The sequence below is a fragment of the Agelaius tricolor genome, unplaced genomic scaffold (assembly GCF_023055355.1).
Source record: "Agelaius tricolor isolate 1412-34295 unplaced genomic scaffold, bAgeTri1.0.p SCAF_5, whole genome shotgun sequence".
Classification (NCBI taxonomy): domain Eukaryota; kingdom Metazoa; phylum Chordata; class Aves; order Passeriformes; family Icteridae; genus Agelaius; species Agelaius tricolor.
Genome location: NW_027269265.1, coordinates 54,761,132 through 54,783,169, shown reverse-complemented (window position 1 = coordinate 54,783,169; position 22,038 = coordinate 54,761,132). Strand labels below are relative to the sequence as shown.

Sequence of the window (22,038 nt, the reverse complement as noted above, 5' to 3'; positions counted from 1 at the left end):
GGTCCCGTGGCTCATTGGAGCCCAGCAGCTCCCTGCAGGTGGCAGCGAGATGTGACCTACTTGTCACTGGAATCACGCCCCTGCTCGGAGACCCCTGAGCTCTTCTGACAGCTGGAGCCAGCTGACCCTGGCCATGTCCTGGGAGAGAGCAGAACCAGGGAAGCTGAGGCTGGTCTGGCATCCCAGAGCAGCGGCAGGGAGAAGGGAGCTGGGTGGGAAGCACTGGGTAAGGGGCAGGAGGAAGGTCCTTTCCACTTGGTCCTGGTGCTATTCCCTTGGGAGTTTTTAACTTCCAGAGTTGGGTTTCTGTTTGCCTGTGCACCTGGGAATCGCGGGTGAGGGCTCTGGTGTGTGGCCAGGGCTTTGTGTGGGTGCCAGGGCTGTGGATGGAGAGAGGGACATGGTAACCCTTCTCCTGCCTGAGCTAAGCATGGAGAGAGGATCAGCAGGAACAGCACTGAGATAACTCCAGCTCTGGGCTGTGTCACTCCTTTTTCCTTGCTCTGCTGCGATTTTATCACAAGATACCTTTTTTCTGCCCTTCTTTTTCTCGAGCAAATAACACCAAGTGCAGCATTCTGTGGATTAATGGATCCCTCAGGCTCCAAGCCTGTCCTTTGGGGAGGCAGGTCCAGCTTTGGAGCCCTGTCCTGTGCCACAAGCAGTGTGACAGCAGCCTGCTGCCCCATTCCCTGGGGAGTGTCCTGCCTCCTGCCTGTGTGACCCCTGGCTGTGCCTGTGGCAGGTGCAGGAAGCAGGGTCTGCCTGCCTGGGCAGCATTTGGCGAGGGCAAAGGGCCTGCGAGTGGTGCTGCTGCATTAGCCAGGGCCTGCCTGCTGTGCAAAGCCTTATTAGAGAGCAAAAAGGGCTTTATTTCAGGCTGGAAGTCATCGAGCCTGTTCAGGCAGATGTTTATTTCCTCTGCTCCCTGGAATGATGTCATTGTGGTCAGTAAAGTTCTGTGCTTCCCCAAAGCTGGGCAAACTGCTCTGGTACTTTCTCAGGCTCCCCGGGCAGCACTCTATAAAATACAGGCAGTGTACAACTGGTTTCACAAGGAATTTCTGTTTAGCCTACTCATTAAAGTGCTCCAAAGGGAATCTGAGGTGTTTGTATTCCATGATTCTTGAGAACCAGTCCCTGTTTATGCTGGCAGGTTTCCAAATAAGGAGAAAAAAAAAAGATACTTCTGGGTCAAATTCTTGCTCTTAAGCTTTTATACTCCTTACCTCTTGGATGAGTCCTGTGCTCTGACATCAATCCTCCCACAGAGCACCAACCAGAGCCCTTCTGGCCTCTGGGATCTGAGGTGACATGGAAGGATCACCTGTTTATTTTTTTAATACCTCTGACCTAAGAGTTACTTTAACCCTCACTGTTTTTCCTGCTGCAGGGAAGAATGCTGGAATTAGGGGTTTCTTGGACACTACATTTGCTGCTTTCTGCTGGAAAGCAGGTAATCTTATTCCAGCTAGGGAAAAATGCAAGTTAAACTTTTTAACTTCACAAAAATGTCTGAGCCTAAGAAGGGGAAATGAATGGCTCTGTATCCCTAAAATTAGATTTATGTACACCAAAACCAATTTAAGATGCTTCAATTGCAACAGCCTTTTCCTCTTTAAATCTTTTTTTCCTACTGTTAGAGGAACAGAACAAATAACAGCACCTGTGTATTTTAAAATTATGTTGTTAATAAAATCCAGGTACATTTACATAAATGACAACATTAATGTACAATTAAACAAAGCATTGTAATATTACAGCAACAAAAGAGGACCTACATATTTGTACAGATAGCTGGAGCAGCTACTTGAAAATACTTTCCAAAATAAAGCCTTCTGTGGCATTTCTCAGTGATAATTTTGACCCCCCTGTATGGCTTTCTGTAATAAATAGGGTTATTGGAGCTGGTGATGTTCAGCAGATGTGTACCTAAAGCACAAAGGGAGTGTGCCCTGACCAACCTGTCAGCTGACTAAAAATCCTTATCCATGCATGCAATTTGCCTCTGTGTAAATCCTTTAGGAACAAGGCCATGTCAGATTTTGATGGATTTGCTGGGAGATGCTGGTGGTTCCTTCTCCTTCCCTTTATCTAAACTGTGTCTGTGCTGGGCTTTGGAGCCTGGGTCCAGCTGAGCCTCCTCCTTCCACTGTGTTTAGATACAATGGGAATAAATTGTTGAATTTCTAATGAGGAATAAGTAGTTCTCCACTGAAAACTTGGTTTCCTCTTGTTCACCCGTCTACAACAAATGGAAGTGTCCTGGCAAATGATTTTTGGTGGATGCTTAGCACAGCTCAGTGGGAATAGCTAGAGGTCTTTCCTCAATCCCAACCAGCTCCAGAGAGAGAGCAAACCACTGAGCTGGATGTTCTTTGGAGGCCAGGGGAGGCTTTTATTGCTTTTATTGCAACTGGGCAGTTTTTCAGCCTATTGCCAGCTCCTGCTACACCTGAGCCTTCTACAAAGTGTCTTTTGTGAGGTCAGGTCTCACAGGCAATGTTCAGAAACAGGCTTTTAAGGTGAAAAACGTGACTGACACTCACTATCAAACCTTGACAGCAAAAGGGTAGACAGTCTTTTTCTTTCTCCTCAAAACAGATCCAGATTAACAACTGGCACAGTGAAACTGTATTTCAAAACACTCAAACCCCCAACTCTCCCCTCCCCTCCCTGCCCCAGCTCAGCTTCTCATATTAGGCTTAAAGAGTGAGTAATTTCAGTGTTAGTATTAGTTTCTACTCAGCTTTGAACATAAAACCTCTCTCTCAAGGTGCAAACAGTTTTGGGGAAGTTTCTGTCGGTCTGTTGTGATGCACAGACGCTGGTACTACTGAGGGCAAGTATTTGTGTGCAGACAGATGGCTCGTGGGATGGGCTTTAGGATCAGGAAACTCCTTCTAGGCAGCCTTTTTACAGGGAAAACATCTGTGTGGATGAACCTAAACCCATGTATTAGTGCTGGGCTTAGCTCAATTGCCTCCTTCTCCACAGCCCGGCGCCGTGCTCGTGGAAAGGGCAGCGCCCATGGCTGCGGCTGGAGCTCTCTCTGCACCCCAGCTGGTGTCTGGGCCGTGGCAGCGTGGTTGGTGTGACAGTGTTGTTCCTGTGGCAGCAGCAGCAGCAGCAGCACAGAGAAGGCAGCTCCCCTCCCTGGGCACAGGGGGTGCCCGTTCAGGCTCCAGGGCACTCTCAGGAAGGTGCAGAGGGCAGCCAGCCCCAGGGCAGCGCGGTTTGCCAGCGGGACTGGGGCTGCCTCACACCCTGGAGGTGACGTACACCGAGTGCAGGCGCCCGGCCAGCGCTGCCTGCAGGTCCCTCAGAGGGTCCAGGCCCTGCACTTTGCTGTTCCTGCTGTAGATGAGCTGCTTGAATGAGTCCTGCTCCAGCAGGGAGCTCATGTGCTTGAGGAAGAAGCCCTCGCAGAAAGAGGCCAGTTCTGGTGCATTGTGAATCTGAGGAAGACAGCAGCATTATTAACCCCTTCTGTACATCACAGACCTAAATGACATCCCTGAGCCTCTCATTCCTAATGCTCTTCTCCTTTTTGTCTCTTGGAAAATTAAAAGATAGGAGTAACAGTGGAAAAGCACTGAAGGCAGGACTTTGATCATTTCTCTTGGTGCTTTTTGCAGGGGGGCATCCAGGCTTTTTTAATTCCTTCCCCTGCTGGCCTGCTGTTGGCAGAGCTGCTGGCCTGCACTCCAGCCCCTTTCCTTCCTGCAGCAGAGCAGCTGGCTGATGAGGTGGCCAAGGTACCTGTTTGGCTGAGCCACAGCACACAACAACGCTGCTGTGCTGGCAGATGGCGAGCAGGGCTCGGGGCAATCAGGACACGGGTCACAGGACGGGAGCCCCATCCCTCCAAGGAGGGGCTGAACACAGGAGAACGGGGATGCTGCACTCCTGAACCACCACGAGGTGATTTCTGCCTGGGATCTGGCTCTTTTGCTTCAGGATCAGTAACAAGAACAATGAAACTCAAATTCAATATTAAGAAGCTCTGTGCACACACAGCCTCTTCCTGGGAATTCTGTGCAAATAATAATTTAAGGAAAAGTACATAATGGCCAGTAGGGAATGCTGTTTCCCCTTTTTACCACTGCACACTGTTAAATTTTAGGTCTGAAAGAAACCAGCCTAATGTGAGAGAAATTGAAAAGCATCGGTGGGACACTACACACACGGTGGGAAAAAAATCATTAGCAGCCCTCTGTGCAGTTTTCTCTTTGTCTTTAAAGGATCTGATCCCACAAAATTCCAGGAAGAGCAGAGCATTTCTCTGATTTATGTTGCTACAGAGGTGTGTATCTGTCACACAACAGACTTTATGCTCCTTTTGGAGCTGAAAAGAATATTCTCTAGCAGCAGGGGTGCCAGGAAAGGGTTCACTCTGTAGTTGCTGTGGTGTGATCAATTGCCCCTGCTGCTCTCAGGATTTGAATCCCTCAGGATTTGCTGATGTTGCTGTATCAGCCTGTTAAGACAGCTTTCCCCTGCTCTGCAGGGATCCCCCATCCATTTCATCCATGATTGCTCCAGACAAGAAAACACACCGGGGCTGTGCAGGACTTTCCAGCCTGGAGCTGGGAACCATCTCCCTCGTGTTGTGGCTGGGAGGAGTCACCTGCAGGGAGGGTGCCCACCTGGGGTTTTTAGTTACCACCAGCAGCACACAGGCTGCTCACTGGGGTTCTCAAACCAGGGGGGTTGGACCTACCTTTGCATATTTATAGATGTTGACAGAGTTGTCCATGCTGATGGTCTGGGCACAGAGGATTTCACAGTGTCTCTGGAGGCCGTCCAGCTGGAACAGGCTGGCAGCCGACAGCAGCTACGGGGACAAGAGAGAGGCTATTTGAGATCATGAGGCTTGAAAGGCCTGGGGAAGGCAAACAGGACAGATGATTTCCTCTCTGAAGAGTCTCTGACTCGCTGTTTTAATGGCCAAGTCCTCATCAAACAGCAAAAAGGCCGCTCCATGCTGAAGTGTCAGACTGACACATTTCCCCTCTTAGCAAAAGCTCCTCCCACAAGCATATTTGCTCTCCTTTCTGTCAGCACGACACAGAAACACCAAGCAGCGATGTTTTGAAACTTTAAAGCTCATTTCCAAGCATTAAATATGCTCCCGGACTGAATGGGAGCCTGCTGTTAGCTCCTGGATTTTGCCTTTCAACTCTGTTTTATGCCCCAGCGCACTTGGCAAGACTTGGAAGAAAAAGCTCTCTCACCTCTAAGATATCAGTGGTGGGAATTTCCATGGATTCTGTCCCTCCATAGTATAAATACTGCATCAGCATCTGGAATGGGAAGAAGGCCAGGCATGAAGTTATCAGGGCAGTCACAAGGGGCTGTTGATGGCTGTGGTCCCCTTCCTGAGCAGACGGGAATCGTGTCCTGTGCCGGCTCCCACCTCCACTGGTGGCTTTTTTCTCACTCTGTAGCGTAGCAAATCTGCTACTTTCTAACAGTCCTTTTTTCTCTTGGGCCCTGAAAAGGGCCCTGCTGGGGACTTTGGGCTGAGGGTGACAGCGTGTCTCTGAGCAACACCACGGTCCTTGTCTGGGATCCAGGCTGCCGAAGCCGGGCAGGCCGGTCACGCGCCGAGTGCCAGCGGGCCCAGCGTGAGCATCCCGGGGACCTCCCAGCCACTCACCTCCCCTGCTGGGCTTCTAATCAGCTTCCAGCCCCTCTCTGGGCCTGGAGGAAAAGGCATTAATTGTCTGCAGGGAGAGCAAGAGGCAGCTCCTGCTCTTTGATCTGCATGCGCCACCCCCAGCCCAGGCAGTGTCAGGGGAGGGAATGGATCTGGTGTTGGATCACAGAAGTGTCCTGGGTGCTGTGTGGGGCTTGCAAGCTCTGCTTGCCATTCCTAACAGGGCTGGGAACTAAACAAAGCTGCCCCTTGTGAGATTGCCTTATTTGTTTAACAGAGTTACATGCAGAGCCCTGAGCAGGACCCACATCTCTGGTGGCTCAGCATCCTCCACCCTACCTGAGCCCGCCTCTCCTTAACCCCCTCTGACTGTATTTGCCATCAAATTGTCAAATACTGCACTGTTTCAATTCTTTCTGATTTGTCTCTCTCTCCCTCCACTGAAGCACAAGTTTATCTTTAGAAACCTTTTGATGTACAAATGCTGTTAAGGAAGCTTGTTTCAATACTCAGTTACATTTTCTTCTCTGTTGTGGCTTGAAGCTGCAAAATTTGGATGTCACCTGTCCAACACAAAACTTGTACAGCCCCTTACAAGCAGAACAAAGATGTTCCCATGGTCAACTTATTTCCCTCTAGTGAGATAACAGCACTGCTGACCAACAGACCAGGCCTGTTTGCTTATAAAAGAGAAAAAAAAGCCTCAACCCTTTAGTGAAACAGCTACATGACTTATTCTGCACTTCACATCTCCCTGTTCCTCCACTAAATATGGAAATGTCATAAAAGCAAAGCAAAATTCTCAGTTCTGAGCCTTTCTTGACAGGGACACCACTGATTTCTTATAATCTGATTTGAATTAATATGAAGGCAACATACCTGCTGTAAATAAGTTACTTTTTGCTTAGCAAAGCATAAAAATGGTGTTGTAAAAAGTATGATAATGGTGTGTTAAAAGTATAGAACTACTTTTCAGTAGAAGACTAGTTTCTCCTGCTTTATGGAGGAGTCAGCTGCCTAGGAATACAATAAGAATATAGAAGGAATACAATAAGAATATAGACTGGAAGAGTCTATTTTAAGGCTGGAACTTTGGAAAAAGGGTATTTCAGAAAACTCCTTAAATTCAGATCTGCTCAAAGGTACTCCATTTCCATGTGTAGTATTATCTAATTATGGCATTACTTATTATCTACTTATGATATTACTACTTGGGTTTGTCTTACCTTCCAAGTAGTTGAGAAGATGAAAAAGAATAAAGAAAGAGTTGGATTAAGTCCCATACCTTGAAAATGTTATATTTCATATCACTGATTTCTACAGTCTTGCTGCCGTGGCCGTCGTGCTCTGTTTTATTGGTCATTAGGGTCTTGAACCTGGGAATGGTTTTAAACAGATTTAATTGAGAAGATCTGATTTAACTGTATTAGTGTGCCACACACTCATCACAAACAGCAAGGGCAAAACAAAGATCCCTCCTTGTTCTTTGCAAGCTGAAAATCAGAACATCTCCTTTAATTTAATGATGATTAGTTCAGGGATAATTTAAAACTGTAAATTGCCTGGATCTGATCTAATCCCACCTTGTGATAGGTGGAAAACCCTGTTTCCATGCCAAGAACAGAGAAACAAACTGCAAACTGCAAGTGCACCAGGCCAGTGTGAGATTCCAGGAAAGCTGGAGCAAGTGCAGCTCTCCCTGCAAACTCTGGGAGAAGGAATGGGAAGGCAGGGAATGGCTGGATATGTGCACTCCATCTACCACACATGATTTCAGGGATAATCATGGCTGGATTCATTATGTCCCTGGTTAGTGACTCACCTGTTAGATGCAGTAACCAGTAGGACTTTGTGTGCATAAAAGAGCTTTCCTTCCACTAAGAAAGTTACATCAGACATTTCTTTATTGTTCAGAAAGTGAGGATCTGTTGGGTAAAGCGACAAAAAAAAAGGTGACACTTTTTTTTTATACCGTGCATGCTTTTCAGAAAAGAAATCCAAACAAACAAATAAAAAAGCCCCAAGCCAGCAGCAATCACAAGAAGCTCACTGCTGAGATGAGCACCTTACCCAGTCGAGCTGGCAGAGTCTTCCGGATCTCGGGAATGCTGGGAATGGGGCTGCTGCCATAGCAGTGGGTGAAGATGGATGCCAGCTGCTGGTTGATGGACTCATTCTGTGAGGAGGATGGAACAGGGATCAGCAGGGGCCAAATGTGCTGTAGGGGCTCACCTGGGGCTTGCAGCAACTGCACCCTACAGGAGTTACCTCCCCACAGCTTTAAATTAAGGCAGAATTACAATATCTATGGAGTTGTGGAGGTATAAAGAGCTGCAGAGCTTCCCCCAGGTGTGTGTTTGAGGACTGTCTGGGGGCTGTTTATGAATTGAGATAAATGCTTCCAGGGCCATTTCCATGCCATAACTCCAAGGGACTTTGCCCAGCCATTCCCCTGTGCCTGTTGTGGCCAACAACAATGAAACCCCAGAACACTCAGCTCTGGTAGTCATAAAGCTCTGACTTACTTTGCTGGTTTTGAGGATGTCAAACATGAGCTGCAGCCCCTCAGTGACCAGCTCCTCGTTGTAGTCCTCCTCTTTGATGGTGACAAACTCCCTCAGCAGGGTCTGCACCACGGAGTAGCGGGACTGGGAGAAGGTTGTCCGTAGGGACTCGATCCACACGTGGAGCTTCCAGGGCACTCCTGCAGCCACAGGAAAAAGGGACAGTGAAAAATGATTTCCTGAAGTGCCTGTGAGGAGATTATCCTGCTCCTATTACTAACACTTGGCAGCACTGAAGTAGCTCTATCTACATCCTAACAGCAGATAGATTTTTATCTTGATATTAAAGGTGACTGAACTGGGTCACTGACAGATTAAGTGACAAAGGATTGGCACCAGGATCATAAATTGGAAATTTTTGCGGCTTTCTAAGGATCAGAGACTCCGTGTTTTGTTCTGAGCTTCATGGTTAGTCAGAACCACAAGACAAATTTGAACTGAAGTTGTAAGAATATGTAACGCCACACAACTGTGGTGTGAGGTCTTTTCTCCCAGTTACACACAAGCTTCAAAGCTTTTCTCTCTCCTACCTTGAGATCAGTTTTGTTCCTTTACCTTAAACCATTGATAAAGAGTGAATTTTAGATATAAGTATCTGACAGGGAGAGATGCCCCTTCCTTGATACATGTGAACACAGGATTCAGCCAAGGATGAGGGACATCCCAGAGCAGCAGGAATTTGAAAAAAAACCCCACTTATGAGGAGCCTTAAACACTTTTAAAATTTAGATTAAACAGCTTTGCAGTTGTTGCTCTTCTAAGTGAGAGGGGCAGAAAAGGAATGTTTTTATGCCTCATGTGCACAGTGCTGAGAAGGAAGGGCTCACCCAGGGCCCTGAGCTCCATGGTGATGTCCACGTAGCCGTGCTCGGCGCTGTAGTACATGGCCTCCTGCAGGGCCTTCATCCGCGTCTTGCACAGCCGCACCTGCCCCTCGCTGGAGCTGCCCTGGCTGGAGGTGTCACTCTCCACCCCCTCAGCCAGGATCTCCTCCAGGGACAGCACATCCCCCTTGGCCTGCTGGGGCTGGCTCAGGAGCTTGCGCAGGACGTTCCTGAGCAGGGACGAGAGGTTTCGCTTACCGACAAAGGAAATTTCAACAACTCAGACAGGACCGTGGGGATTTGGGATTAGGGATCTGGCTCAGTAAACAGTAATTTCCTTCCCAAAGACAGCTGGCACTGTGGAGCAGCATGGAAACCACTTGTCCTTCCCTACCCCACATCCTAGAAACTGGTGCCCCTCAGCAAAGGCATAAACATGGCCTGCACTCCTCACATGGGGGGTTTGTTTGGAATTTCACACGGCAGTTGCAAGAAACAGACTTTCTTGTTTGTGTCTTGTTTGGGGAGTTTGCATCACGGGTGTCCCTCAGCCAGCTGGGGACAGCTGCTCCAGACATTCCCCAGCCCAGCAGGGCCACCCAGCACTCCCTGTGCTGCTGCACTGCCACCAGCCGCTGCTCCCCCTGCACCCACACCACTCCCTGGGGCTAAATCCAGCTTATTTAAGGACCCAGCTTTAGCATCACCCCATCCTCTCCTATGGCAGAACAAGCCTTGGATCTCACTTATGTTTTTTCTGGGAACACAGAGGTTTCTGGAGGATCTTGCAAGTAATGTCTTATTTCTGAACAACCACCCTGAAAACAGGGTTGGAGAGCCCAGGCTGGCTGGTTTAATGATTCACCTCTTGACTGGCCACCCAAAAACCAGAGATGCAGACACCCAGGCTCTGCTGAAAGTTCTTCTTGCCACCTCAACCTGATTAGATCCCATCTCAGAACATGAAGCAGGATCTCACAACCCTGATCTCATAACCTATCCTTAGGTGGGACTTGGTCTGCTGATGTGGGGCTTAAAACCAGCTCACTCTCAGTGCTGCAGAGCCAGACCAGCAAGTGTAAGGACAAGAAACAGCAAAGAAAGATCTTGGCTCTTTGTTGTCAGGAGAGTATTAACCCCACCTGCTGAACTGCACAGGCAGGGGTTTGGGTCACAAAGTCACACAGGACACACAGCAACACCTAGAGTGCAAAAAAGCCCTGTTGTGAGCAGGAGCAGAGCACTACCTGTGGCCGTGTGCTGCCGAGTGGCTGAAGCAGTTCATGTCCTCGTGGAGTGACGATGACATCCCGTTGACCTCCAGCATGCTCAGCAGTGGGTCAGCACCCCTGCTGAGCAGCAGGCTGACCAGTTCATAATTCCCTGGGGAAAAAGGACAGGAACATCAGCATGGTCCCTGTGTGGAAGCACAAAACATTGGGAGGATTGGCCACAGGCAGGACTCCCTGGCTCTGTTCCCATTAGAGGGAGTAAGGAGTGGTGGCAGGACATCCAGCACTGGGTGTCTCTGGGAGAGGAAGAGGCCTTTTTTATCCTTTCCATAAAGCTTGGAACAGAGCAAGCCAGCCACTCCTCTTCATAAAAGCACAAAGATAACAGAGAAAGAAACAAAAGGAAAAAAAACTAAAACCACTTTGAGGTGAGAAGTGTTGACAAACAAGGCCAGCACAGACTCGTTCTCAGAATGCTCAGCTCCTGACAGCCCACTAGAAGAAATGCAGAATTTTTACCTGCATTTAATAAACTAATAAACCAAATTTCTTTATATAACAGTCATTTTTCCCCAGGCTGAATGGAAACTTGTTAATTTTTCACATCTGGGTGTTGCTTAGGCCCACAGACATGCCCAGACTAGACAGTTTATATTCCTTGACAGTGCTTTGGGAAGGAGTTGGTGCCATCAGCTCTGCTGTGGGGGCTCTGGGGAGGAGTCAATGAATGGGACAAGTTGGAAAACAGATACTTGGGGCCCATCAGGCTGGTGGCAGGAAGAGATGGAGAGTGCTGAGGCCACAGGGAGCTCACCTGCAGCTGAGGCCAGCTGGAGTGGGGTCTCAGCATAGTTGTCCTCCCCAGTATTCACGGCAGAGCCCTCCACGTGGGCACCAGCATCCAGGAGCAGCTGCAAGGGCACAGGAAAGACAGGGAGTTGGGAAAAGGGCAATTCAGGAGGACCAAGCAGCCAGGGCTGGGTGTCAGTAAGAAGAACCAGTGGGTTCAGAGTGAGGAGGGCCCATGTGGAGAGCACTGCCTCCTTTTTAATCTCCTTTATGGTCGTGGCTGTGCAATTGGAATCTCCAGCTCCAAAGGGCTCTGCAATCAGAGCAGGAAGTCCATCCTAGCTCCATGCCGTGCACAGGAAGCAGGGTTCCCCCAGGGAATTACCAGGCTGGTCATACCTCTGGAGCCTGTGTAGGGAGGCCAGGCAGCTGCAGGGACTGTCACACAGAACCTGCTTCACTGAGCTGCTGTGAGGGAAAGAGCCCCCTCCCAGGTGAAGGGGAGAAGGTGCCAGGGTGATGGGCATGTTTTATGGCCAGGTGGGGCTGGCAGAAGGCTCTGGAGCACCCAGAGCAGGGCTGGCAAGGAGGATCAGCCCTGTGTGTGTGTATCCATCAGGATATTCCATGCTTCCACGATTGTGGGCACTGCAGTACACAACAGGAGCTTTGATTCACTTGGCTTCATCTCCTGGGAGAATCAAACTCATATCTCACACATAAATTAAGGCTGTCCAACCTCTGGAATACCAAAGGCTGCCTGGGCAGTTTGCCAGGTGGAATCTAATCTTTATAATTATGTACAAATGTACACAAACAAAAGATGAGTGTGTGCAGCCTCCATTTGCTTACTTTTTTTTTTTTTTTTTTTTTTTTAATTTTATTCCTTCCCTTTGAGCAGAAGGTAAATTAAATTCAACAGCAATTGATTGTCTGCTGTGATCAGTTTTTCATTCCCCTGGAAGTCTGGGTAGCATTTCTGGGGCTCCATCCCATCCTGCTGCCCCCTGTGATAATTCCACAGAGAAAGGAGCAGGGAGGATGCCACAGGCTCAAATCCCACAACAGCTCAAGTCTTGTTCATGCAATTCTCAAGGATTATGAAGGAAGTTACAGAGATTTGCTGCCATTAGAGCAGACATCAGCACACACTGGATTTTTGCATGTAAATTTATAAACCAATTAATATCTACTGTTATAAAGCTCCTGATCAAACAGCCAACCTGCAACCACTCCACGTGAAGCACTAGTTTATTTAAAACTAAAGAAATTTTGTGCAGCATTGTTTTAGGAGCAGTGAGCTTTGGAGCAACACTGAAACCAAAGAAAGATACAGAAACATGCTGTGCTTTGTTATCAAGGCCTTCCTAGGAATTATGTCACCAATATTCATTCTCCTTGTTTTAAACAGCAGCAGGTTTTTTCACTGGTGTTTAGGAGGCTCAGGAAGGCTGGGAGCAAGGCATTTCAGTGCCCTGTGCCTGCTGGAAGGATTGCAGGCTGGAATCTTACCTGCACCACGGAGATGTGCTCGTGCAGCACGGCGAAGGTGAGCGCAGTCCAGTGCCGGCTGTCGGGATGCACCGAGGGGTATCGTGGAGAGGCACTGGGCACCTGGAGCAGGGAAGCAGCACTCATTACCCACTGCAGCCTGCCTGCCTTCCTCCCCTGCCTTCTACACAACCAGCCTCTTCCTCTGTGAGTGACTGGCCCAGGGAACGGGGACTTGGGCCACTTAGAGAACACTGTGACCACCACTCGCTCTGCCCCATCCCCTGGGACTTTTCATGGGCTCACTGGTTTTTCCCTGTGGCAGCTCCTTCCCTCGCCCTCCCCTGCCCATTAGACTTGCCAGTGCCTATCCTAACTGGAGCCACTGAGTGCTCCAAGAGGTTTGGAAGGTTTTCTCCCCCCTCCCAAATCCCTGAAGTGATGGTTTCTGGGAGAAATGCCTTGCTTGAAGCTTCCAGGACTGAAGCCTTCAGTTGCTAGGAGAGATTTCAGAACTCCTGTTAGTTTACAGCTGGATAGTTATGGGGAGAGGGTTACTCACTGGTATATCCAAATTTGCTCCAGCATCTATAAGCATTTGGACCATGGCTTCATCTCCAGCAGCACAGGCGTACATGAGGGGGGTCATACCCTTCAGAAAGGAAACAAAAAATAACAACATAAACAAAGTTATCTTTCTATCCCTACCAACAGTGACACTGTCATGGACACAGCCAGTTTGAATCTTAACCTACAGAGTCTGTGTAGGGACAGCATACATGTATTTATAAAGCATTTATGATTTCTGTGCAGAGTGGGTACAACTGATATTGGAAAATGACCTGGACAAAACATCACTGGACAAGGCTGAAAGAACACAAAAAGGATCACTGAAAATTCTAGCCCTGTATTGTCCACAACTCTCCAGCTTTCCCAAGGCTGCCAACAAAAAAATCCCATTTCTTGGCTCATTTGTAGCCAAATTAACTGAAGGCAGAAAGCAACACAAAAATACAGACGATGAATTTATTTGGCAACTTCTCCCCATCGCTAAAATCCTATTTGCCTCAATATTTCAGCATTTCAATCCCATAAATCTCCCTCCTTCTACTTAACCAGCAAACCATGACGGCTCAGAGATGAATGATGAGAAAAATGAGCCTTACTTATGGAGCTCATTCCTGAAGTAGCCAAGGACAGAAAGGAAATGGCCTGGTAAAATCCATTCCTGCTCACATCTCACAGCTTTCCTGCCCCCTCCTCTTAATTATTGCAGGCATTTGAATTTTTTACAGGCAGCATCTCCGCAGCTCAGTGTGCAATAACAGAGCTTCATCCTTAATGGGAGCTGCACTGTAAAATGGAATTACATCTCTCACACAGGAGCTCTGCTCTTGACTCTGCAAAGGTTTCTTTTCAAAGCAGCCACAACTCCCAGTTTCCTGCTTTGGGGCACTTCCATTGGTGAGGATATTTCTGGGTGAGATATTTTGGCTTTCGTGGGGCTTGGGAGGCTCCACACTCATTATAGACAAATAAACTGAGAATTCAAAATGCAGGTCTGCAGGCACAAACCCAAGTTAGGGCTCTAAAACTTGTATAGACTTAACACTGTCCTTTTTAATTTTTAATGTTAGTTTTGCACTTCCTGCTTGCTCCTTGCAAAGGGAAGAAGAGTTTGTTCTCCTGAACATCTCCAATCCCTTGAAACCAGAGTGCTTGGTCCCCATCAGAACTGAATATAGGGTCCTGCTCCAAACTCACATTTCTGAGGGGATGTTCTGAGTTTTTTTCCACAGATTTCCATGTACACAGATGGGCAAGTGGGTCTGAACATCCTGGACACGCTCACACCCTGGGAGTGGTCCAAATCCCAACCTGGATCTAAAACCTTTGTATTAAATTATCCAGCAGCTCTGTCATACCCAAGTCAGTTTTCCCACGTTTGGGCATCTGGCTTTGTCTTACTCTTTTCCAAAAGGAGCAAAACAAGCTGGTGGCAAAGTCCAGCTTTGGTTTCCTGTTCCAGCTATGGCAGAGCTCATTCCCAGAACTGGGATTTAACTCTGCCTGGGGTGGGCAGTGCCGTGCAGGCACTTGCTTGGACACAAAGCTGAGTTGCTCCAGAGTCAAGCGGAGAATTTCCAAGCAACAATGTCTCCAGAGGGGGCCTGTCCTGCCCTTTTTGTTGGTGCCAAAACACTCTCTGAGGGCCAAAGACGACAGAGCTGCCCCTCTCACAGCATGGCTGGCAAGACGAGGATCCCACCCACAGGATGAGACATCAGTGAGTGACAGCAGAAACTCCTCAGACTTCCCAAGGAGCTGCACACAGGAGTCTCTGTGCTGACAAAAGCCAGACAGCTCCCAGTTTGCTGTCTGTGTCAGAGGTAGGGGACATCCTGCAGCAAGAAGTGACAGTCCTGGCACCAGTGTCTGAGGTGTTGGGGCACAGTGGCTCACAATGCAAATCACAAAATAATCTTTGAGAGATTGAGTGGCCTCTGGGCTACAGGAACTGCAAAAGCTTATTTAAAAAAAAAATAAAGAGGAGGTGGGAAACCTTTATAATATAAATCTGCCACCTCAGTCACTTTACTGAAGTGAGTATCTATGATGAGATACCCACCCCAGTGATCACAAAGCTCCTGGTACTGGATTTGTAAATTAGGCAACTACACACCCAGATATGTCCAGGAGCAGTTTCTGCTACTTGTGTATACATTCACACTTCCCTTAAAACTGCAGGAAGGTGGGAAGTGCTATGGAAGATGTGCCAGGTTCAGAGCTGGGTCTGAAATGTTACTGCAGTAAAATGCTGGCAGTGAGAAAACCTCTCTACCTGAACATAAACCCTTCCCACTGCTCAATATCCTCTTGTTCCAGAGATGTGACAGCTCATTCTCCTCGCTGTGACAGCTGTAACGAGTGTTTATTTAGGAGAGGTGGCTTTTTCCCCCCTTTTTTTAAATTAAAAGCTAATTCCATGCATTGAATGATATCCCAGAGGACAGACTCTGCTGTTACTTGATGGGACTGACAGCATGAGCAGAAGCAGCCAGAGACTCCCAGGACTATCAAATCCCTGTGGTTCAGTGTAGCTGAGCAGGGAACAGTTAAGAATGGATAAACAGACACATCAGCACGATGGACTATGAGCAAATCTAACACTGACTGACACCAGGCCACTGGGGCGGGGTTCTCAGTGCTGTGTCTTGTATTCCAAACTGCTCTGAGCTCGAAAGCCATGAGACAAAAACACCTTTTGGTCACTCCTCACTAACCCAGCCGGGATTTGGGCTGCTGAGCCAGAGGAGAGTGTCACTGGAAAAGAAACCACTTTGCTTTGACATCCTCTCAGCACGGATCAGACTTTCCATTCACTGCCCCTGTGTTAACCTGCCTGCCATCAGTGCCTGAGACAGCCCATCCAAAGAAGAACAGACATTCCAGCTGATAAACAATCCACTCCAGGCTCTAATGGGGCTTTTTTTTTTTTTGGAGGGGTGGCATGAGGGGTGGGGAAGTATTTTTCTGTGTTTTAAGGGATGCATTTTCAGTCTAAACCACAAGCCAAAATTAGAAAACCCTGGGAGAGGCAACAAACACGACCTGGTATTGATTTGCCACGTGGAAAGGAAGGAGGGAGCTGCTGATGCAGGGGGCTTTGGGGTGGTGAGGGTTTGTTCTGTGGCACACCTGATCATCCATGGTGTTCACCCCGTCGGGGCCCAGTGCATCGATGGCCTGGTTGATCAGATCCGTCCTCCCACAGTTCAGCATGCGGAAGCCCAGATCCTGCTGGAATTTCTCAGTAGCAGCTTTAGCATCCAGTCTCCTGAAGGAGCTGAAGCAGCATTCAGGTCTGTGAAAGACAAAAGAATTCCTGGATAGTGCCCACACCATTAAAAAATATATGGATCCTTAGTCTTTTCTGGGCAAAAAAATATCAAAAATTTTTTAAAGTATGAAATCAAAATCCAATTTAGGCAGGGGAACACCCTCAATGCTTTTCCAGCAACTCAACTGAAAGAAATGCTTTAACATTTCTGTGAGGATCTACTAAATCCTTATCCTTTAGATGACTATCAGGACAACTTTTATGTCATCTGGAAGGAGCCCAGGGATTACTGTAAATCCTCTGACTGTCTGCTCAGACTCTTCTGAATTCCAGACCTGGAAGTGTGTCTCCTTCACTGGAGGATCACTTCCCAAGTGGAGGCTGGCACTGGGAGCTCAGCCCTTTGATGTTATTTTGGGGTGAATGCCTTCCACAGTGCCCTCCTGGTTTCCAGCACAGGCTCTTGAGCAAACTCTCAGTGAGTGAGATATAAGCCTGCCAAGTTCCTCTGATAAATGAGATGCTTTCAGCACAGCCATCCTCCTCTGGAGAGCCTGGACAGCCTGCCAGAGGAACAGGCCACTCATAACCTCACACAGAAGATTCAGGATGAATCTCTCATAAAATCCTACCATAATCTTGTTCTAACTGGTATCACAGTCTACCATGTTACCCAGAATAAGATGTAATTACTTTACATAATAGTAAGAAGAAAGACAAAAAAAAGAACTATGTAAAAAAAAAAAGTGAAATAAAATGACTCCACTTGAACTCCAGTGAACTTCAGAAAAACAAAGGTTTTTGAAGAGATGGAACTTGCCTTTGCACATTGTTCCTATCCCACAGCAAGTCAGGAATAAATAAATAAATAAGCAAGCAATTAAACAAACATACCAGTTTCAAGACCTTCTTTCCCCCTGAACATGCTGGATACAAAATGACTGCTTTAAAGGATCAAATAATGCAATCTGGAATTAAGTTTGGGGTTTTTTTGCTAGTTTAGATCTTTCATTCAAGCTATCTTATAAAGCAAAGAATAATCTTGTCATTAAGTCTGAGGCACAGAAAAACCCTGAACCCAAATACTTGCATTTCACATTTAATTTTCAGAAAGACAAAAGAATCTTTCAGCCCCAGCTGCATAATTTGGCCAAAGTTCCTTTATCTAGGGAAGTACCAGAAGGTTAAATGCGTATCGCCTGTGCAGCACAGAGAGATCTGGCTTCTGGCAAACACAGTGGAAGCATGACCCTGAGATTAGCTCCGTGGTTAGAGCATGGTGCTAATTCTTAAGAGTTGGACTTGATGATCCTTGTGGGTCCCTTCCAGCCAGGAATATTCTGTGCCTGAGCACTGGCAGCTCCCACCTGTGGCTGGGGCAACAGCATTTCCAGCACTGGAGGGACTGATAAGAGACTAAGTGAGCTGAGCTACAGCCCACAGAGGGGGCTTTATGAGTTTGTCACCTCTTCTGGAGCAGCAAGAGGTTTTGTTGTTTAATATTGTCCATTTTTGTGCTGGTGATTGGCCAGCACTGAACCCACCACACTAACTGGCGCGTTGGCCGGGAAATCTCAAAATGGCGAGCCAAAACCACTACAGCAAAGTTTTAAGAAGCTCCAAGGACCGGAGGAGCTTCCCAAAGTTCAGCCCACGTACTTGAGCTGGCGTGGCTCGCAGTCCAGCCCCGGGAGGAGCAGCCTGGCCGTCTGCCTGATGTCGTCGCTGTCCACGGTCAGGCTGCGGCGGTGCTCGGCGTAGGTGATGGCCACGCGCATCCACTCCATCAGCGGCGGCAGCAGCATGAAGGGGCTGTGAAGGGAGGGCAGAAATCCATGAGGGAACAAGGGCTGGGGCTGCAGGACACTTTGTGGGCTCCTGGGTGTGCAAGGAGGAGCATGGCACGGATAAATCCCACCTGAGGAAGGAAACTGGGCTGGAGGTCATGGCTGTAGGAATGAGCCGCTCAGCCTCGGCCACCTGAGCAGTTTATGTAATAGCTGTGTCTGTTATTCTAAATAATCCATAGGCACAGGATTATTTATTATTTATTATTATTTTACACTCCTCCGCTAGGAACACTACAAATATCCTTGACTGTTTGCAACTTCAAACCTTGCTAAATTCAGTCCTGCCTCCATTAATCTTTACGTTACCTCTATCCCCGCGGCTTTCTGCATTATGCCTTTCTTATGCAGAGCTCAGTTATGCCCACCTGACCCTCAGTTTTACCCCCCTGAGCCTCCAGACCACAGAACTGGTGGAACAATGAGGTTTTACTCAATATGAAGGGCTACAAGGCAATAAAGGAATATAAATAAGATAATAACAGCAGCACCAGCTTGTGATTAGCCCCCTTACTCCTGCTGTAAGAATGAACACAGCACTGAGGTCATACATTAATGTATATTAACCATAATGCTCTCATACACAACACATCTCATCTACCCTCTCAATATACAGCCAGACTGATCTATTTTGCTTGATTTTTTCCCCAAGGATACCTGCCACCCCAGTGGAAGGCTTGGAACTGCCAGCTGTAATGAAAACACCTCTCCCATTCCCAGAAACGACTTCATTAACGCTGTGGAAAAAGAAGGGGAAAAAAAAAGTCTGTTCCATTTAACCATTCAAAAGAAAAGAACTGAGGAGAGAAAGGATCAATTCCTTTACAACGTTCAGAGACAAAAATATATATATGAGGCAATATGAACGGATTGGGCATTAATGAAAGCAGCTGAAGCCATGAAAGGCATTTTCAAAGCTGTGCCTGTGTACATGTGTGAGGGCAGGAAGAGGGAGCTGCACCAATCCCCTTAGAAACCATTCATTCATAATGGGATTTACAAGCACAACTCCCTTTATCGCGACTTTGAACACCCTCCAGGCTGGAATAACTCCACTCTGTAAAAATGTGCTGTTCCCATTATTCCCAGTTGCAAGGTGCACCCTGAAACGCTGCCACTATCACTCTGCGAACACACCCACTATTTTTCACTCTTCTCCTCCTCTTCCTTTTCTTCTAAGTTGTGAAACAGCTTCTACAAAACCAGAGCTGTTTTAAGCACCGGATCCTGGATTGCCCAGGGCCAGGGTGTTTCTAACAGGACATTGACTTTCTCCTGTTATCAGTTTCACTTTTCTGCCAAAGAATCAGAATATCACAGTTGCTGATATTGCTACAATCACCACTTTGAAAATCACCCATCAGCTCATCCTTCCCAAGACTTTCTGAAAGGGATGGGATGAATCATTCCAGCTCATCCAATTCAGAGCTGACTGACCTCCTCAAGGGAAGAGCAGGAAGTGTCCACAGGCTTTTGGGAGATGCCTTTAAGCAAATTCTCTGCTCCAGAGAATTTCAACTCTTATCAGGCCTGGAAAAGAGCCATTCACACTTTCTGAATGCAGGTACTTAAGAGAGGAGCCAAAATAATTATTTATCTTTTCTATGTACTCTGCAGAGCCTCTAGCATGGAATTCAAAGTCCACAGAGGTGATGAGGGCAGAGAGGTAGGCCAGGGAGGCTAAAAGCACCAAAACTAAGTACAGAATTAAATTATATTTAGATTGGGAATGCTCAGGAGCACTGGAAAAGATCATCTTACAAGAGATTCCATCTGCCACCTTTTGTGGTAAGCAAAGATTTAGGCCATATCCCAGCTTCCCTGACACTCCCATGGTGGGAACACTGCTGGGCAGGAACCCTGATCAAACCCTGGTGACTGACTCAAGGCCCTGGGCAGCCAGAACCTGTGGTCAGCCAGCAGCAAATGCCACGGAGTCTGCACCAGAAATAACACCTATCCTGAAGGAATTTCCACTCTGCAAAAAATCCACATGTGCCAGGGTTATAAATGGCTTCCACACAAGCAGACCTTGGATGTGGAAAACTTGCTTTGGGAGGAATAGCAAGAAGAAAGATTTTTTTTTCTCCTTCTGTTTCTTTTTTTAATCTCAACAGATTTTTTTCCAAAGGCTTTAAAAGTGACAGCTCAGACTGCCTGGTTCTCCTTGTGTCCAAAGGGGAGCAGACATTGGAATGCAAAAAGCAGTGTCAGGAAGGATGTTCTCATCCTGCTGTCCTGATTTTCCAAACCCCACTGCTGGCATTGCTGTGCAAATTGGATAAATCATTCTTTATTATTCATTATTCTATCGAGGGTCACTATAATCGCTTCAATTTTGCTGAAAAAACTTTGTTTCTCTGCAAAATTTCTAGCTTGAGGATGGGCTTCTTACTCTTTCTCCCTGCTTTTATCCAATTATTTCCTTTCTCCCAACTTGGCCACGCTCTGGGAACAGCTTTATCTTCCTTTGCTCACTGACACTCCACCAGATAAGCAGCATTATCCCAGGATTGAAGCAGAAAGAAGAGGTGCAGTTCAGCTGAATGAAACACCAACACTGGCTCACGTCGCACTAAGAAAATAAATGAAATTACTCATTTCCTAGAAAATAAAATGCTGTTCTCAACCCTGTGGCCCTTAACCTGGGCATCCATCTGCCCCCAAGGAATCACTGATCATTTCACAGACTGCAGCAGGGGAAGGGGGGAAACCTTAGTGGAAAATTAACTGGGAGATGCTGCAAGCTAAAGAATTAATTTCTGTCTCTGCTCTCCTGCCTGTGCCATGCTCTGCCTGGTGCCATTTTCCTCTGGTCTTCCTGACATTTAGAAGCATTTGGCAGCTCATTAAATTCCACACATGAAGTGATCCAGCCTTGGGAAGCTGTCATATTCCAGCAGCAGCTCCCTGGGGACGCAGACCCTCAGTTTTCTTAGAAGCACAAGGCCACCATGGCTTCTTCCAGTTTATTTTGCCGTGAAGTTGTTTTGGAGTGATGCCAGTGTGAACTGGGACAGTGCACAGGATTGGGAAGTGGAATAGGAACTTCTCCTCTTCTGTACACCTTGTGAAGGATCACACTGATGCCTGATACTGTCATGGGCTGTCAATATTCACACTCGTAAGTTCTCTGAAATTCTCTCCATCTGGAATTGGACAGCCACTCCCGAGGGGATCACCTTGGAGCTGGGTGAGAGCACTCTGAGAAAGAACAGACTTTATTATGGGCTTTCCCCCTTCCTTTGAGCTAAACCACATTGTTTTATTTAGACATAGCCGAGGAGGCCAAGCAGCATTTGGCAGAGAATTTACAGCAAGCTTTAGGATAACTTTTTCCTGGAAAAGGTACTTTCATTAGAATGGCTCTGGACATGACTGGCATGTGGAGAGCACATGCAGCAGCATCTCCAGGAGAAGCTGTGGGATCACAGACTTTCAGGGATATCCATCACAAAGAAATCTTTCCCAAAGTGGGCTCTTCTGGGGATTTCTAGGAGCACTGGGATCAAGATATTTTGGCAAAGGGAAGTTAATTGTATGCAAAAAGGAGAGCACTCCAGAGGAGTTAGAAAATCACATGATCTTTCCTGTGCTTTGAGCACCTGCTAACTCAGGTGAAGACAGTGGGGTTTCCCACAAAAAAAGCCATTCTATCACATTCCTTCCCCCTGGCTGTGCCCCCAGGAGGATCCAGTGACAAGACTGCTGAAAAATCAGTCATAGAATGGTTTGGGGCGAAAAAAACTCATTTTGTTCCAACCCCCCTGTCATGGGCAGAGACACCT

The 22,038-nt window shown here is 47.4% G+C and overlaps 1 protein-coding gene across 1 annotated transcript in view; it reads right to left on the bottom strand.

Moving 5' to 3' along the window:
* Positions 1-1,669: 1,669 nt before the first annotated feature.
* The window catches only part of ABTB2 (ankyrin repeat and BTB domain containing 2), a 111,675-nt gene continuing 91,306 nt past the window's right edge, over positions 1,670-22,038 (bottom strand). The window contains exons 4-17 of the mRNA XM_071428307.1: positions 18,063-18,215; positions 16,262-16,427; positions 13,125-13,214; positions 12,584-12,685; positions 11,097-11,193; positions 10,298-10,433; positions 9,054-9,280; positions 8,188-8,366; positions 7,733-7,838; positions 7,485-7,587; positions 6,948-7,038; positions 5,238-5,306; positions 4,724-4,837; positions 1,670-3,458 (exon numbers count right to left, since the gene is read on the bottom strand). Of these exons, the coding sequence (XP_071284408.1) occupies positions 3,261-3,458; positions 4,724-4,837; positions 5,238-5,306; positions 6,948-7,038; positions 7,485-7,587; positions 7,733-7,838; positions 8,188-8,366; positions 9,054-9,280; positions 10,298-10,433; positions 11,097-11,193; positions 12,584-12,685; positions 13,125-13,214; positions 16,262-16,427; positions 18,063-18,215 (1,831 nt within the window). The 3' untranslated portion in view covers positions 1,670-3,260. The remainder of the gene's footprint in view (positions 3,459-4,723; positions 4,838-5,237; positions 5,307-6,947; positions 7,039-7,484; positions 7,588-7,732; positions 7,839-8,187; positions 8,367-9,053; positions 9,281-10,297; positions 10,434-11,096; positions 11,194-12,583; positions 12,686-13,124; positions 13,215-16,261; positions 16,428-18,062; positions 18,216-22,038) is intronic.